The 16,261-nt window shown below is 47.0% G+C and overlaps 6 protein-coding genes across 6 annotated transcripts; 2 read left to right on the top strand and 4 right to left on the bottom strand.

Annotated features, from left to right (window-relative positions):
• Positions 1–323: 323 nt before the first annotated feature.
• On the bottom strand, positions 324–1,381 carry PHATRDRAFT_42997 (predicted protein; the record flags this gene model as incomplete). Its single annotated transcript, XM_002177325.1, has 1 exon — positions 324–1,381. The coding sequence occupies exon 1, from the start codon at positions 1,317–1,319 to the stop codon at positions 324–326; it is 996 nt and encodes a 331-aa protein (XP_002177361.1). The 5' UTR covers positions 1,320–1,381.
• A 2,198-nt stretch (positions 1,382–3,579) lies between these two features.
• Positions 3,580–5,852, bottom strand: PHATRDRAFT_42998 (predicted protein; the record flags this gene model as incomplete). The annotated part of the gene is made up of 2 exons (XM_002177326.1): positions 3,973–5,852; positions 3,580–3,891 (listed from the first exon to the last, which is right to left on the bottom strand). Coding segments are annotated over exons 1-2 (1,926 nt in total), but the record flags the coding sequence as incomplete, so codon positions are not given.
• A 1,151-nt stretch (positions 5,853–7,003) lies between these two features.
• Positions 7,004–7,471, bottom strand: PHATRDRAFT_5588 (predicted protein; the record flags this gene model as incomplete). The annotated part of the gene is made up of 1 exon (XM_002177327.1): positions 7,004–7,471. A coding segment is annotated over one exon (468 nt), but the record flags the coding sequence as incomplete, so codon positions are not given.
• Positions 7,472–10,389: 2,918 nt separating this feature from the next.
• On the top strand, positions 10,390–12,176 carry PHATRDRAFT_17728 (predicted protein). Its single transcript, XM_002176807.1, has one exon. It carries the CDS (start codon positions 10,493–10,495, stop codon positions 12,020–12,022), a length of 1,530 nt encoding a protein of 509 aa, XP_002176843.1. The 5' UTR covers positions 10,390–10,492; the 3' UTR covers positions 12,023–12,176.
• Positions 12,177–12,367: 191 nt separating this feature from the next.
• Positions 12,368–13,054, bottom strand: PHATRDRAFT_9161 (predicted protein; the record flags this gene model as incomplete). Its single annotated transcript, XM_002177328.1, has 1 exon — positions 12,368–13,054. A coding segment is annotated over one exon (687 nt), but the record flags the coding sequence as incomplete, so codon positions are not given.
• A 931-nt stretch (positions 13,055–13,985) lies between these two features.
• PHATRDRAFT_32129 (predicted protein) lies at positions 13,986–16,229 on the top strand (the record flags this gene model as incomplete). The annotated part of the gene is made up of 1 exon (XM_002176808.1): positions 13,986–16,229. The coding sequence occupies one exon, from the start codon at positions 13,986–13,988 to the stop codon at positions 16,227–16,229; it is 2,244 nt and encodes a 747-aa protein (XP_002176844.1).
• Positions 16,230–16,261: the final 32 nt, after the last annotated feature.

The raw sequence follows: 16,261 nt of genomic DNA on the forward strand, positions 1-16,261 counted from the left end.
GACCATATCCGAGCTCGAAGATAGATTTACTGTGAGCTAGTAGCTGAAAGAATTCACTCGGAAAGAAAACGTAGTTGTGCAAGGTTTTTAGAGGATGAGTGGGTGCTCGAGATTCCCGACCGTTGGCGCTCGCACTGCTCCCATAATTTTGCCTCTGGGAAAAACTGCCGACGCAAGACAAGAAGATTCGGCTTGAATTCATGAACCAATTCATCTCTTGTGTGAATCCCATCTAGTATGCTATAGTCGGTGAATGGGCTTTGAAAAGAGGTATCAAATTAGAAGCAAATATTACAAGCTTCGAAAAGCAGAGAATTGGAGACTTACTCTTCCATTTGATATACGGTTTCAAATAAGGCCGTCAAAGCAATTGACGTGAGAACTGCAAAAGCGACAGCCAGACCGAGAGAGCCAACATCATGAGCTATTTGTGCATAGAACGGCGCGTAAAATGGAGGCACAAAAATCGAAAACAATCTTCCAAAACTTCGCAACGCTTGTGGTGTTCGATAGGATTTGATCATTCGTAAATTCTCTACGTGATCCAAAACCATTCTTTCCCACTGCCTAATTCGAGTAGCTTCGTTTGGAGGCAGGCCGTACCGTTTCAGATTCTCACAGAGACTGGCGAGCGTGCCGAAATGCTCAATTATTGATTCGAATAAGGGATTTGCTACTTTGGAAATTTCGACCGCTTCAACCTTGCCAAACAGAGTCCGGTGACGCGCTCTAGTGGAACTTGGAAGCGTCAACCAGCGGCTTAGCTTGTCACATATAGCGAGTATCTCTCGGCAGGTATTGTCAGAATGTTCCAGCCAATTCACGCCGCTTTTGGTCCGGCCGGCGCTCTCTTCTCCATTCTTGAATCCCCAATCCCAAACAGCATGCGCTGTATATAGCTCCGTCAGTGTGCTACGCACAGAAGCCAAAGTAGCCAAAGCGCGATCTCTGCGGCTGAAAGTCATGCTGATTGCGGCTGAAAGTGGTGTAATAACGGCAAACGAAATTAATACCCAGTTCAAAGTGGAACCATCGAACGAGGCGTCGTCCTTTGTACGGGAATGGATGATGATGGTCAAAGCGATACTCAGTCCGATGCTTAAAAGCGTTTCTGCCGATATCAAATGAAAAAGAAAAATAATGACTGCAGCGTAGCCGTTCACAGGCAATAGGTAGAACACTGTGTGAGACGACAGTTTTCGAACGCGGGTCTCTTCCATTCTCAGAAGCTCCTCCGACGAAGCACCTTCGGCTTGATACTTTTTAGTCTCCATAAAAACTTCTTTTTCCAGTTTTGGGATTTGGGCATCGCTTGCCATTTTTCTCAGTACCTTACTCTTTTCCTGAAACTGTCGTGATTCCTTTCCAAATCTTTATTCAGAAGTATCTTGGTCTTTGATCGTACGGGTGGATTGGTAATTGACTTGGAATACGCATCATCGTCGTTTCATCATTCATCGGTAGCTCGAAATTTGCATCGTCGTGTGCGCAGACTTGACGTCACCATGGCTGCGAGCTGCTTTCTTGTGAAAAGACTGACTGTGAATTCGACCAATGAAAACATATGATTTTGGCGATATCAGTCTTGCAATAGGATACAATCCGATGATGTTTTTCGATAGCGCAACGCCTCGCGAAGAGCTACAATTTTTACTATTATTTGACTGCGAGGAAATTCGCTAGTGTAAATAGGTACTCAGACTATGTAAAATGTACGAACTATAAGTGGTGAAGACCCTTATAATTAAATAAAGCATTTCTCCTCTGATTTCTATAGCACATACGTAAGAATTTTTGCCATACTTTGAAGATTCGTAAATGGGCTGTAAAGAGAGTATCTCCTATGATAAAATACGCCTAATGAGGAGAATTTAAATAAAGTTACACAAGCGTCTCTCACAGTCGAATGAGTCGATTCTTCAAGCAAATTTGTCACAAATTTGTGGCCCCACCAAAGACCATTTGGGAGGCATTGGTGGGTTGCGGTCTTTTTAGCCTCGTAAAAGCTCCTTTCATCCCAAAAGGCCACTATTGTCCAATTGCCATTGTTGCATTTGCATTCATCACAACAATCCATTGTGGAAAGAGAAAGGAAAGTTTGAGTTGATATTGATCACATCAACTCAGGAGCTTCCTCAATTCAGGTAAATACAAGGTAAACAGACAAGCTGTCAAAGTTTCCCACTTACCGACAAAAACGGAAAAGACTGTTCAGTAACTTCTCAGTCCAACCTACTTACACAAACACCGAGGCCCAGCTTGGATGAGACGTCCCAGCTTCTGTCCCCTCGGACTCTCACAGGCAAGCAGTTGACACAGTGTACAAGTCCAGCGGACACCAGTTGAAGCTTGCTAAAACAGCACCAATTTGCTTTGAGGTCAAAGCTATATTGCAATCAGCCAATTTGCAAGATTATGACATTGTTCAGCTTTTTTTGGCTAATTTAGCCCAGCCTGATTTGAAGCTCTTACAGTTAGCAGTAAGTTGTCGTCTCTCCAGGTATCATGTGCATGTTCTTAATGTAATATAGTTTTCCATTTGAATTTTGTTCAACATCTTTTTCACAAAAAAGGCATGTGTAGTGATTTAGCACCCTTTTGCAGTTTGTGGATTTGGCATAATCTGAGCACCCACAAATTTCCTCTATTTGTGTTGTATTGATTGGTCATGTGGTCGTTGCCCCTTTAGTATTGTATCCAGATTGTCCTTGAAATACCAATTTACTGTTAATAGCAGAACTGTGTGGTGCTAGGATTTTTATTGGCAACTCTTGGGAGTGACTGCAGATGGTATGAGAAAATTGTCAGAGTTTCGTCCCTTGCTAGCAGCCTCTTTTGCCTCTGCTGGTAGGCCCTCTGTTTTCTGAGAGTCTACTCCTAACGTTGGAGGGTCTTTGTTGGAAGTACCTCCAAGAGGGGGGAAATCTCGATCTGAAATTTCTTTTTTGGGCTGCTGGGTGGGAGCGAAGCGTTGTGGAAAGTCATGTTGAGGAAACATAAAACCAGGATGGTGCGGAGATCCATAAGGAAGCATGGGAACTGGTCCAGGAGGTACCATTCCAATCGAGTTTGGCGCCGAGTACCCGGGTGCGAAGGGAGGAGGGACTGGAACCTCTTTACCTTCGTCCACGTATGTGAAATTAAACGCCGAATGCGAAGGTCCGTTGATATTTTGGCTAGGCACGTAGAGCGGTTGCTGATGTTTGCTTGCCATTATTTGCATCAGTTTATCGGCAGCGCTATTAGGTGGGTGTCCCAGTGTAATAGCCGAACCTTGGTCTGGATTTTTTCGCATTCCAAGTGCTTCCTTCAATACCGCCGTGCCATCTCCGCTGAGATGAGGCTTTGGCACGGGTTGAAAAGGATCGCTGTTGGGAACTCCGAGCATTGCCTTCAGAGCCGCCCCGTTAGAGATCGAAGGTGCGAACGGTCCATCTGTCGAGGATCTGCTCGCCAAACCCAGCATTGCCTTTAATTCTGAAGTCTCTTTACCTACAGTTGAGATGTGGCCAGCAATAACTGTTTTCCATCGCTGGAATCCGTTCGTTGAACATGGTCTGTTGTCTTTAAAACCAATTCCTTTCTCGTCCGGCTTACGAGCTTCTTTATACGTCTGGAGGGTAGGCTTTGCTATACCTGGACGAGGCGCACTAGCAGACCGTGAATCGCTTCCAGACCGCGACAATGAACGAGGAGGTGTCCGAGTGTTTACGGGCAAAATGCTTTCGACGACAATCGAGTCAGAGTTGATTTTCGATCTTTTCATTTGTTCCGCAGCCGTATCGACCTGGCTATCCCAGCTGCTTGTGACATGAGCCTTTCTATTTGCGTCTTGCTGAACCCCAAGCTCAATGTTTGCAATTATTCTTTCCACAGCTGCTCGCCCCGACCCTTTTGGTACAAGTTTGTCAATCATGCTATCTCCATTCTCAGGAAGAATCTTCAGCAGATGGGCCCAGACACAGAGCTTACCTCGGAAGTTGGAACATGCTCCCTGAAGAGATGAACCTCCCATAAACTCTTCGTCCATGACGACTTCGACGCTTCCGGTAGTTGATGCTTTATGAATACCAACAATAGTCCCACGAGCACCAAATGGGATGCCATCAGCACAAAGATTTACAACACGGTCACCAAGATCAGGTGCGACGTTCTCATTCAAGTCTTCGGGACTAAGGACGTCCGTAGCTCCTGTCGAACCTTCTCGGTATAAAGCACTTCCTGGAATTTTTATAAGAGATTCTTTGGGATATCCCTTTTTTTTCAATGCAATAGAACGGACGTCGGCAGCTTTCTGTACCGCCGCGACCGCTTCGTGCGACATGGATTGGGTAGAAACAGGAGTACGCGGCATCTTGGCCGTTTCATGCTTATCGAGCCACTCCCTTATAACCGGTAGCCAAGCTTCGCCCTTTGACCCAAATATTTTGTTCGCGTCATACTTTTTCTCATTCGGCTTCTTCGCAATATTCGCGAATAGCTGTGGGAACTCGCGTCGATAATCTTCTACCAGACGGATGGCCTTGGGAGTGTATTCCCATTGAATTCGATCCTCGCGATCCTCCTCAATTTGGTTTCGAGAGCTACCAACAACGAGAAGCGAATCTCCGGCCATCCAAGCATTATTTAGGCTCGCACCTTTCTTCCCCAGATCGCTTTGCGGTTCCCATTTTTTCCGTGTATATCCGACGACGCACATGCCATCACTAGACTTCAGGTTGAGGCCAAGATCATAACGACCTTGTTCAAATTGTAATCGGCCGGTAACCTTACCGAACAGTCCAGGGTTCATCTTCAATATTTTTGCTGCATCAGACGATGAGATGTGCGACTCCCGAACCGACCGGGCAATCGCAAGCCCAAATGGAAGCTCGGCAGGGATAACTTCCACCTTCACACCGACGCTCTTTCTATCCGCCACTCCAACGACACGACCTTTGCAGCCACGGTATTTCCCCTTTGTTAAGACAACGCTGCTACTCTCTGGGAAACGTTCAGAGAGGGTCATTGGGCCACGTTCAACGAAGCGAGGATCCGGGGCCGGTGCTTGCCATAACGCTAGTTGTAAAGGAACATCAGCTTCTTCTATCCCAAAAAGTTTCTTCGAAGAGCCGTTTGCCGGGTTCGTCTTCATACCTTGCAATGGCAGTAACTTGAGGCGAATTTTGATCTCATCGATCTGTACTCCACCGGATCCTGGAACACCATTCCCCGTGTGATACATTTGAGCCATTGCTTCTGACTCCGATGCCCAACGGGCTGCAGCGCTTGGTGTCAACTGATTCGTCTGTAATTTTCCGTTCACAATGCGAACTTCCTTCGTCCCATCGCAAATCGCCACGACTTTCCCTTCATGCATCATTGGCCAATTGATGAAGAGAGACTTGTCTAAAATATTCGGGGCTAGTAACTCCACACCTGGCAAAGGCGGCATCTGATTGAGGGTGAGCAGTGTATTCGGATACTTGGAGGCGCTACCAAAGCAGTTTAATCCGATTGGAAGGAGCTCGACCTTCGCAATTGGTAAAACGCTCAACGAAGGAAAGCCAGGATACGGTATTTGTGTACCAGAGATAATCTCAGGCATAAAAGCGAGACCAGTCGACTCAAGCTCTTCAACTACGTTGACCGCAGACGACGATCCAATAATGTCCGGGAGACCAATATTTTTGTTCGGCGACTCAACTGTGTCCGTGCAAGATATATCGTAGCGGTAACAAAACACTTTCCCCCGCGCGTTCCGTCGCCGCTGATCTACAGTTAGTTTATTATCAGGGCAATGAGCAGTAATTGTGTCTTTCAAAAGCTTAATATCAATAAAGGGAAGAAGATTGACACCTTCCCATGGATTTCTGGAAGTGGTGGACGAGGCAAATTCACGTCAGAATGGAATAATAAAAATGCTACTGCAATTGATCGCTGGGCTTACTTCTTTCCGTTCATGTCGACATCAAACTTTTGAGGATAAAAGTGAATAATTGGAGAATCGGGCATCATCATTAGTCCGCGGTATAATTTCGGCACAAGCGCAGCAGATGCAGGAGGTAAACAACCCATGAGCTGTTGAAACGGCTTGAGCGGTTCTCCGAGTTCAAACACAATCTCGTCAAACATTTTAGGAATGTCGATAAGATCACTCAACATGGGACCTGGTATCCATGACGAAAGCGATCGTTAGTATGACTGCAACGGCGAAATCCATTGCGAGCACAATCATACCCTTGAGAAACTTACCGTAATGATACGGATAAAACCATCCCCAACTTATGCATCCCTTATAATAGTAAGCCAGACACCACATGAGACCTTCCATATAGGATTTCCGCAAAGCCCAATGATCCTCTTTGTCAAGTGGAGTCATTTTCATCTTTTCGAAATAGTACCTGCCCTTGAAATCCTTTTGTCCAGATTGTGTCACTGCGCTCCAACCATCTACAAAAGGATTCAATACTGAGGACGAGTCTACTTTGGTCATGATACTTTCAATCATGGTCAGATAGTCATTCTGTTTCGCCGTTTCTGTGGCTTGCAATTCGGCATCGGACGGCCCATCCGCTTTGCCGTCCCGCTTGTCCCACTTGCGACGCTTTTTAAGGTAGACGGCGTCATCTTTTTCGCGTTTCGTTAAAATTTCCGTTTCTACGGCCCCAATGGCGGCCACGAACGTTTCCAACCGGGCCGGGTCGGAAATATCACCCGAACTCGTCAAGTACGCTCCAACTGGCCATTGTACACGCTGACGTTTGTAAATGTCAAAGAGTAAATCAAACGCGCCGTCCCCAATATCCAAAGAAGGCATATGGGGCAAGAAATCGTTCCCCACTAAGAACGTCATGAACACGAAATCGTCAATGATGCGTTCTAAATTCCACGTTTCATCCGTACCGGATACAAATTCCATTTTCAAGTACTCTCGCAAAATGGACAAATGCAGGAGCTGAAAATCTGATTCCTTGGTAAACTTTTTGACTTGTTTGAGTGTATTTTGCGAACCAAAGTTGAAATTGAAATCGATAACTTCACGTAGGATTGTAAAATGGGGTTCATGTGTGACCAATCCCAGCATGATGAGATCGGCGTCTTGTCCGTAAATGCAGTGTCGCGTGTTGGGTGCGTAGTTGGGCTGTGCCCTCATTTCGCGTATATGTTGCATAATCTTGTGCTCGCCTTCCCCGGGGACGTCGTGTCCGGAAAAGATTACCGTCAGTCCGTGCCAGGAGGGGTCTTCCTTGATTTTTTTGCGAATAAAGTACTGTATGGTGTTGGAGACCTTGGCGAGGAACTCGGTACCGGGGGTAATGCAGTTGGAATCGAACACTTCCCGTTGGTTGCCTTTCTCATCCTTCAAATCTTTGGTAGCTTCAGCCATGTCCATGGCGGAGCGAAAGCGTCGGGAACGCTGTTGGTTGAGTTTGGCTCGGGGCGCGACACCGTCAATGGCCATGTAGACCGAGACTTTGGGTTTGACAATTTGCGTAATGATGCGATCCAAGTCTGCAACAAGATGGGGGTGGCGTTGTATCGGTGAGAAGAATGCCTTAATGGATTTATGTTGTCGGCAGACAGCGGAGGTACACGGAGCAGGCATCAGCCCCAACGCCAGAATTGTTTCCACAACTTACAATGCATGATTCCAAGCATCATGTCCCGTTCCGTGATAACATCGGAAATGTCCATATGGGACGGATGCGTACAACCGTGAATGATACCATTCATATCGAGATACAAGTGGTCAAACTCGGGCAAGAGAGCATTGTCCGTTACAATCTGGTTGATCTTCGGATAACGCTCGGAAATCCAGCGATAGAACTAACAAAAGGCGCAGACGACAGCATTAGCAACCATGGTAGTGGAGAAGGTAACGCAAAAAACAATCAACGGTAAGTGCGGTGCCTATTTACTGTAAAGGAGCGCAACATTTGGCTCGTCTACGATCCTGCGAATCCCCACGGCGTCATTCCAAGTGTTCGTCTGTATCAATTTAATCACGTCCGCGTACCTTGGGAACTCCCATGATGCAACTCGAGCGTTTTTGTTTGTTTGGGTAGCAAAGCGATCGACTGCCGTTGATTCTTTGCCGTCCAAAGTACCACCAATCAATCAACTGATCGATCAATCCAGCACGTACCCACACTCACGATCGGGTGTGGTGGATGGAAACGTTTGGGACACCCGCCAATGTCCTAGACATTCCACTGCCCGAACGGTCGACAGCTTTCGTCTACCAACAGCGACACAGCGTTGGGTCTCCGGTTTTGGGAGTCCGGTTGACTATGACTGTAAATTTGCAGTTATCTGGGACGATCCTATAGCGTGTCGTCGTATTTTTCGATATAAATTTTTGAACTATTGAATTATCCTTTGGACATTAATCAGACTTGGAATCGACGTGTGACCCGCTCTCTATTCTACTCGAATAGCTTCCATTTTCGTTTCGAGTAGGTGGGCGCGCTATCTACAGGTAGCGCAAACCCCGCGTCCGCAGCGTTTCTCGCGAGGACGCCGACTAAGGCGCTCTTTTTCCCATTCCGACCCAAATTTCCGACGGCTTTGGTCGTCTTCGCCTTTTGCCAAACTCCCCTCGACTCTTGGTCGTAATTGGTCGTCAATCGTACACAACGCACCCACACACGCACCACCCGTGAATCTGTATTACTACGGCCCCAGTTCTAGCTAGCTCACCCGCTCACCAGTGCAGTGCAGTGCAGTGCAGAACACAATCATGACCAAAGGCACGTTGCAGGGATGGATTGCTACCAAGAAACGGGGCCGGGATGACGTGCAGATTGCGCGTGATCGGGCCCGTGCCGTGGCGAGCCGGCGGCAAGCACCTTCACACGCCCACCAGTCGGCACCGACCCACCAAACATTGCCGGTGGCTAGAAAGGCTGGGACGAAGAAAAAGCGCCGTTCCACTGATTGGGCCGACGACGACGACGATTCACTGAACGATTTTGTCGTGGACGACGAGGAAGTCGATTTGGACGAGGACGATGATGATGAAGCGGACTTTGACGAAACTTTATTGGAAGAAGAAGAGGACGAAGACGACAGAATTGACTGTGAGGCAGCCAAGCAAGCACCGATAAACCCCAAAAGCAGTCGCGGTAAGAAACAGTCGTTGGACTCGAGTGGGCACGAGGGCTCCCACCAGGACGAGTTCCGTGGGAAAGCGAAGGTCCCTACGAAAAACGCCAAAAAGAGCGAGCCATCTTCGCGACAAATACACTCTGGGGTACCATCTCGGAAAACAGGCGTAATGGCGACTCCCATCACCAAAGAAAAGGTGTTGGCGGCTTTGCTAGATTCGGATGAGGAGATGGACAGATTACCCAGTGGATCCAAGTTCACCGGTAGCAATACGTCGTCCTCGAGATTTTTTGGGAAAAGCATGTCGTCGAGCGTCGAAAAGTCTACTCCACAAAAAGTCGGCCATCAAGTGGATGAAGTGGACACACCCTTACAGCTAAACATCAAGAGGAAAAAGGTGGTTGGTAAAACATACTTTTTGGAAGACACCGACGAGGAAGAAAACACAAAGACAGCGGTAGTCCAATCATCACGCGTTACCGAGGACGACTATATTTCCGACCCTGACGAAGCCGTTGCCTTGGCGTGGGCTCTCCAAGAAAGCACTGGTGAGTCGCGGACTGACACTATACAACCCGCTTCGAAACCGCTCGCTAAAGCGACCCCCGTCTTCTTGGAAGATTCCGAAGAGGAAAGCAACAATATTGTAGACGACCAGAATGACGACGAGCAGGATGTGTACGTCGACGAAGACGCCAAAGCAGCGGGTTCGGTGTTACAAACGGCCAACGAGTTGAGTTCCCAAGTCTTACAGGGCATGGCCAATTGGTCGGCAACAACAGTTACATCCAGCACCGGTGCCGTTCCTATGGGAATCATTGCCGACGGTGCTCTTGCTCTGGCCTGTGTTGACAACCCCACGAAATTGTCATCATCTAACGATTCCCGACACGATTGGATTTCGCAAGAAGTGATGCGTGATATTTTACCCGATGTTACGTTGGCCGACTATCAGTTGATTGGGGTCAACTGGATGGCCTTATTACACGGAATGAAGTGTGAAGTAACGGGTCGAGATTCGCACACCAATGTAAATGGCGTGTTGGCTGACGGTAAGTTCAAAAAGTTATGTTGCATGGGGCTTCTATTCTTATAGTACTAACATGTAGTTCGAATTGCTTCTTAAGAGATGGGACTGGGGAAAACTGTACAGACCATTGCTTTTTTGAGTTGGTTAAAACATTGTCGCGTGCAGCAGTCAAATCAGAAGGCTTCGTCCAGCGGTAGGCACATCGATCTAACGGATTCGGAGGATGAAAGGAACGACAAAAAACAAAGCATTGAGGAGGAATCGATGGACTATCCCCATCTAGTAGTAGCCCCAGCGTCAGTTCTCTCAAACTGGGAACGAGAATTTGAAAGGTTTGCCCCTCATTTGAATGTTGTAAAATACCACGGGAGTATGAACGAACGTTCAGAGTTGCAAGAGGATCTACGCATTTATTTACCAAGCAATCGAGCAGCTCGCAAAAAGCACAAAGTGACACCACTAGACGTTATACTAGTGCCCATCACCTACTTTCAAAAAGAGAAATCGGACGATCGCTCATTTCTTCGTCGCTTCAACTATCACTACATGGTGGTGGATGAAGCACATCTACTAAAGAATGCCAAAGGACTGCGATACAAGTCACTGGATCGCTTCACAACGCTCCATAGACTGTTATTGACAGGTACACCCGTTCAGAATTCCCCCAAGGAGCTGATGTGTTTGTTATGCTTTCTCATGCCGTTGTTCTCGCGAAAGGGAGGAAGCGATTTTGATGATGAACAAGGGAATGATGGTGGAGAAAGTATGCTACAGCACTTCGTGTCGATGGAAGGAGGGAACACTCTGCATGACGAGACAGCGTACAAAAAGCTGAAGCAGCTATTTGCCCCCTTTGTCTTGAGACGTAGAAAGCAAGATGTCCTTAGTCAGATCATGCCTCCAAAAGAGCACGCTGTGGAGATTGTGCAGCTTGACGAGTCGTCTCGTTGCCTCTACGATAAAATCATTTCCGACCATATTCGTTCCAAGAAAAAAGGCGACGCCTCGTCGAGAGAGCATTTGTTTACTCAACTTCGAAAATGCGCTCATCATCCGCTACTTCTTCGAGCTCGGTATACTTCTCCGACCGAGAAGGAACATTTGGCGAAATGGTTTTATCAGTACGGTGCCTTTCGTGGAGAAGGGTGTACAATGGTCAAAGTTCGCGAGGAATTGGATCGATTCAACGACTTTGAAATTCATTTGACTGCTTTAGAATTGCTGGAGGAGAATCGACTTCGTCACGAGCAACTTGGTCGTTATGTTTTGCAAGAGAAAGACTTGTTTTCTTCAGCAAAATGCAAGCGGCTTCGGGCCATTCTACCGGATTTGGTTGGTAAAGGACACCGTATCTTAATTTTTTCCGTTTGGACAAGTTGCCTGGATCTGCTAAGTTGTTTGATGGAACAAATGGGTCTAGGGTATCTACGTATGGAAGGCAGCACACCTGTCAACGAGCGACAGGCCCTGATCGATCGATTTACGAGCGAGACCAGTATTCCGGTTTTTCTGCTCTCCACGAAGGCGTGTGGGTTGGGTATCAATTTGACTTGCGCGGATACCTGCATTATGCACGATCTCGACTTCAATCCTTTCAACGATTTGCAAGCGGAAGATCGTTGTCATCGTATTGGGCAAAAGAAACCTGTCAAAATTATCAAAATGATAACGGAGGATACAGTTGACGAGGATATTTACAAAATGCAGCAACGAAAGGCTCGAATGAATGCTGCCATCATGGATACAGATTCTAGGGAATGGAACAACGTTGCCGCCAATGAAAAGGGAAACATGCTGAAACATGCAGTGGATCGCTTTTTGCGTTCACCCACCCAGTCAAGGTCTTCGAAAGAAAGAGGTGACAAGGAAAATAGCGGCAATATTGACATGACGGATGTATAAACTGTGCAGCAACACAGACTGGATGCCAGAAAAAAGTGGCCAGTTCCACTTTTTCTTTTTCAAATTGTACATAGCTTTCCGACAGCTATTCAGTCATCTCAATGGCATGGCAGTCCAGTTAACTCGAGAAATATTTAGTCAGCTTTATGAACCCATTCATTTTACATCTTAGTTCGATTTGGTGTCGGTTATTCCTTGTCGTTTGGTCCGCGACGCCCGAACCATCTGAAACGCCCGTTTCTTGGCGTCCACAGTCTTATTGTGCTTTGCAATTTCTTGCCTTTCCGTCGTGGCTTGTCCCCTCACAGTCTTAACGAGTTTTTCTGCCGCCTTTGTTAAACTCTCTGGCTCTTGCCCTGGAACAGGTTTGGGTGCATCCCAGATACCAAAGTACGAGCGAGCCGCCGGAGCTTTCAGAATAGCTGTCTGCGTTAGGGTCATGAAGTTGTTGCTGGTCCAGTAACAAAGCATGGCGGCTTCAAAATTCACACATACAGGTACCATGCCAATTGACATGACTCGGAAGAAATTCACCATGAGGTGTCCTGATTGGGCATTCTGAGCTACCATTTGTTCCTTTCCCAATTCAATCAGCGCCAAGAAAGAGAGAGCAGAAGTGAAAGGCAGAATATACAGTGGATCGGAGGCCGTGAGATCAGTGAACCAATACATTCCACCAGTAGATAGCTCCTCTGGAAAAATAGAGGGCATTTTGCGAAGACCGAAAAACATTCCCATAAAAAGAGGCATCTGTATGACTGGCCCAGCAAAGGCCCGAAAAGGCTTGACCTTGTACTTGGCGAAAATGGCCTTCATTTGGCCGGAAAACTGCAACTGATCTTGGCGAGATGGAGTCCCCAAAGCTTCGTAGCGCGCTTTAATTTGCTGAAGTTCCGGTTGCAGATGTGCCATACGAGAGCTTGTTTGCTGGGATGCAACCATGACAGGGAATAAACACAGTCGAAGGATCACTGTGACGCCGACAATGGACCAGCCATACTCGAGCCCAGAAAACTCATGAAGACTTTTGACCGCCAAGATGGCTTGATCCGCCAAGTTGTACCAGGTTGGATCCCAAGGAGCTTGCTCCGCCGCAGCAAACCAAGCATCACCAGTCGAAGTAACTCCCTCCGTGAGTTGTTTCTGTGAGTCTTCAAAAAGCCTGTTCAAGGTTTCATCAACAGACGCCGACGTGTCGTTTATCTCGTTCCGATTTTCTGGTCCGGAGCTAAAGTTTCGTGCTGCGATGCTCGTCAGAAGCGATGCATTTTGTTGATAGAATTTCGCCTCTACGTTTGGTACAAGGAACGCCGCATTGTTTGAAGTTACTTTTCTTACGCCTCTGTCTGCGGAAGGTAACGATATCCCGGCTTGTCCCGACGCCAGGAGTGATCTCGGAAAGGCAGCGACGGCTCTGGATGATACCACGCGGATCATGCTTACAAGTCAAACTAAATATTAATGGAGCTCGATGCCAGTCAATCTCTCGTAACCTTGATGTCGCGCACACTGTAGAAGAAAATCCCGTCTACCAAACAAAGATTTCGTTCCCTGTGGACCTGTGAGGTGGCTCTCGTCGGCACTATTTATGATCCATTTGGTGCTCTGTGTTGCGTTTGCTTTTGTCGTTGGACGTAGACTGCCTGACCCTCCATTCAATGGTATGTCCATCGTCCGATAAGGTATTTTGAGCGCTGCGACTGCCAGACGTACTCAGAATGTGAATTTACAGTTACATACCGAACTCATGTTCATACAGTGGACAGAGGAGTGGAGCAGCCGTGTCCCTAACTGAAAAAGGATATATACCTGGAATGTACCGTCTAGATGTACCGACCATAAGTCCACTATCGAAAAAGTAAAAAGCAGGCATGGAATGGAGAGATATCTCTAAATATTTCGAAAATATCATGAATGACTTTTCAGTCTCTACATTTTGAGAACAATCACAGGTTTCGGCGTAATGAAGACACCAGATCACGAAATCAAACTTCGCGATCGCATAAGAGACATTGTTACTGACAGTGAAACTGGTCTGATCGATTTCATTAAAGGTCAAATCCTCGCTACATCGCTATTCTATACCAAAATACCTCAAACCTTGGGAAAAGAAGAGCACCACGCTTCGGTTGGACGGTGTATCGTGTATCCAATTTTTGGGGAGGAGCGCGGTCGTCGGGGCGGAAGCAGTTCAATGGGCAGGCATTCAAATCGATGGAACATGTTACGCCGCATTTTACGTAGCCCAGCTCTTTACTTGACCTTGGGTATCTATTTGGGCGGACATTTGCGGCTTCTCAAACCTCTTTTTGACACGCTGGAAGAACTCGAGGCTACTAGTAGAAATATTGCCAAGGAGATGGAACATCGTGTCGATCAGTTTAGCGAAAAGTTGCAAAATTGCCATCGAGATGCTCCTGTTGCGTCGTCTACTTTAGCTTCAGTCTGGAAAAAATCGTTCTCAGAAAAACGTGAAGCAGATCAGCAAGCCAGCAATCCGGTTTGTCAAAAGTTTGACGGCTCGCCGTTTGGCCCACCGTCAGCAAACTCACTTTGGCTAATGTTCCGAGATCGGATACACGCTTCGAGTCGCTTGACCAAAGACTCCACTTTCACGCAAAGCAAGATGATTGACGAGCTGATCAATCTCGTTTCTCCTCGACTCGTAAATTCGGTAAAATCGGTAGTTCGTGATTGGACCCGGGTGGATGAAATCCTGATGAAGGCCATGGAACGGTACCAATTTTTGGAGGCCGAAAACAACGACAATGAATTCCCGACGTCGCTAGACGCCCCACCACCCGTCCGAATACTTGTGATGGGTGGTTCGGTAACGCGCGGTACGAATTGTGCAATTTCGATCCCTGGTGTTACACGTTTCGACTGTGCATGGCCGAGTCGTTTGGAGCAACTTCTCAATCGGTTATTCTTTAACGACAAGAATATCGTCGAAGTCAAAGTTGTGGGGATTGGAGGTTCAAATTCGGCTACGGGAACGGTCATCTTAAAAGATGAGCTACTACGAAAAGATGCCCGGAATCCGGACATTCTGATTCATTCCTACGCGACCAACGACATGCATGTCCTCACCATGGAACAAGCCAAAAACAGTAACATCACTTTACATAGTCGAGTATTCGGAATGTCGCAAGCTTTTGTACGGGAAACGCTCAAAGCCAATCCATGTACCAAGGAACCACTTCTGCTTTGGATGGATGACTATCTAGGGAACGAACAAAGGGATATCTTGGCTATTTCAGAACTATCCCAAGGTATTCATGTCCTTGCAAACTACTATGGCTTTACATTCCTTTCATATGCTGATATGGTTCGCGATTGGGTTTATGGGGACACTCGTGAAACACTCTTTTCCCCATCAGGATGGTACCAAAAGGGAGTTTTTGCACGGGAGGTGCATCCTGGAGCTGGCGCGCATCTAACAATGGCCTATGTTGTTGCGTTCAATTTACTTAATCTCATCACCACGTACTGTGCCCTTGAAACCAACGTTTTGCCGTTGCCATTGCAGGCAGTAAACAAACAAATTTCTGCTGCGCGCCGATTCGACAAAAAGGAAGAATTTGGGTTGATTGGCAAGCCAGCACCTTTGCCGAAGGGCATTCCTCCACAATTGAGTAGGGGGCTAAGTCTGGAACACATTAGCGATCTTTGGCATGAATCGTCTCACGAGCTTGGAGCACCCAATCCAGATTCTCCCCCACCAGATTGCCGCGATAAGTGCATATTTTCATGGGTCAGTGGCATGGATATGGAACAAAATGATCCCGTTTGGGTCAACAAACTATTCGCACCGTTCATTCTGAAGTCGACCGATTGGAAACTAGCCGAAGGTCATAAGAAAATAGGATACATTCCTATCGGACCAATTGGCTCGACTTTGTCACTAGAGTTTAAAGACGTCGGTCAGCCAATTCAGTCTGTGTCACTGTTTACAATGAAAAGTTATGGTCCCAAGTGGAAGGACAGCGAGGTACGAGTGACTATTTCAGCCCGTTCAGAACAAAGCAGAGAATGGGACACTGTTGGAATTCGTGACCTTGTTGGTGCTCACGAGAAGAAAACTAGTGAAATGTACATGGAGATTTTCTCGTTCGCAGAAGTGCAAAAAAATGGCTCCGTACGTATCGACATGGCTCTATCCAGCGGTATAACATTCAAACTCTTGGGACTCACGATATGCAGCTAGCAGCAATTGTAGCAGAAACGTATTCATCGTTC

This window comes from Phaeodactylum tricornutum, chromosome 1 (assembly GCF_000150955.2).
Source record: "Phaeodactylum tricornutum CCAP 1055/1 chromosome 1, whole genome shotgun sequence".
Taxonomy (NCBI): domain Eukaryota; phylum Bacillariophyta; class Bacillariophyceae; order Surirellales; family Neidiaceae; genus Phaeodactylum; species Phaeodactylum tricornutum.

Bases quoted from the DNA above. Each gene is read 5' to 3' on its own strand.
- PHATRDRAFT_17728 (XM_002176807.1), top strand. From the start codon at position 10,493: ATGAACGAACGTTCAGAGTTGCAAGAGGATCTACGCATTTATTTACCA.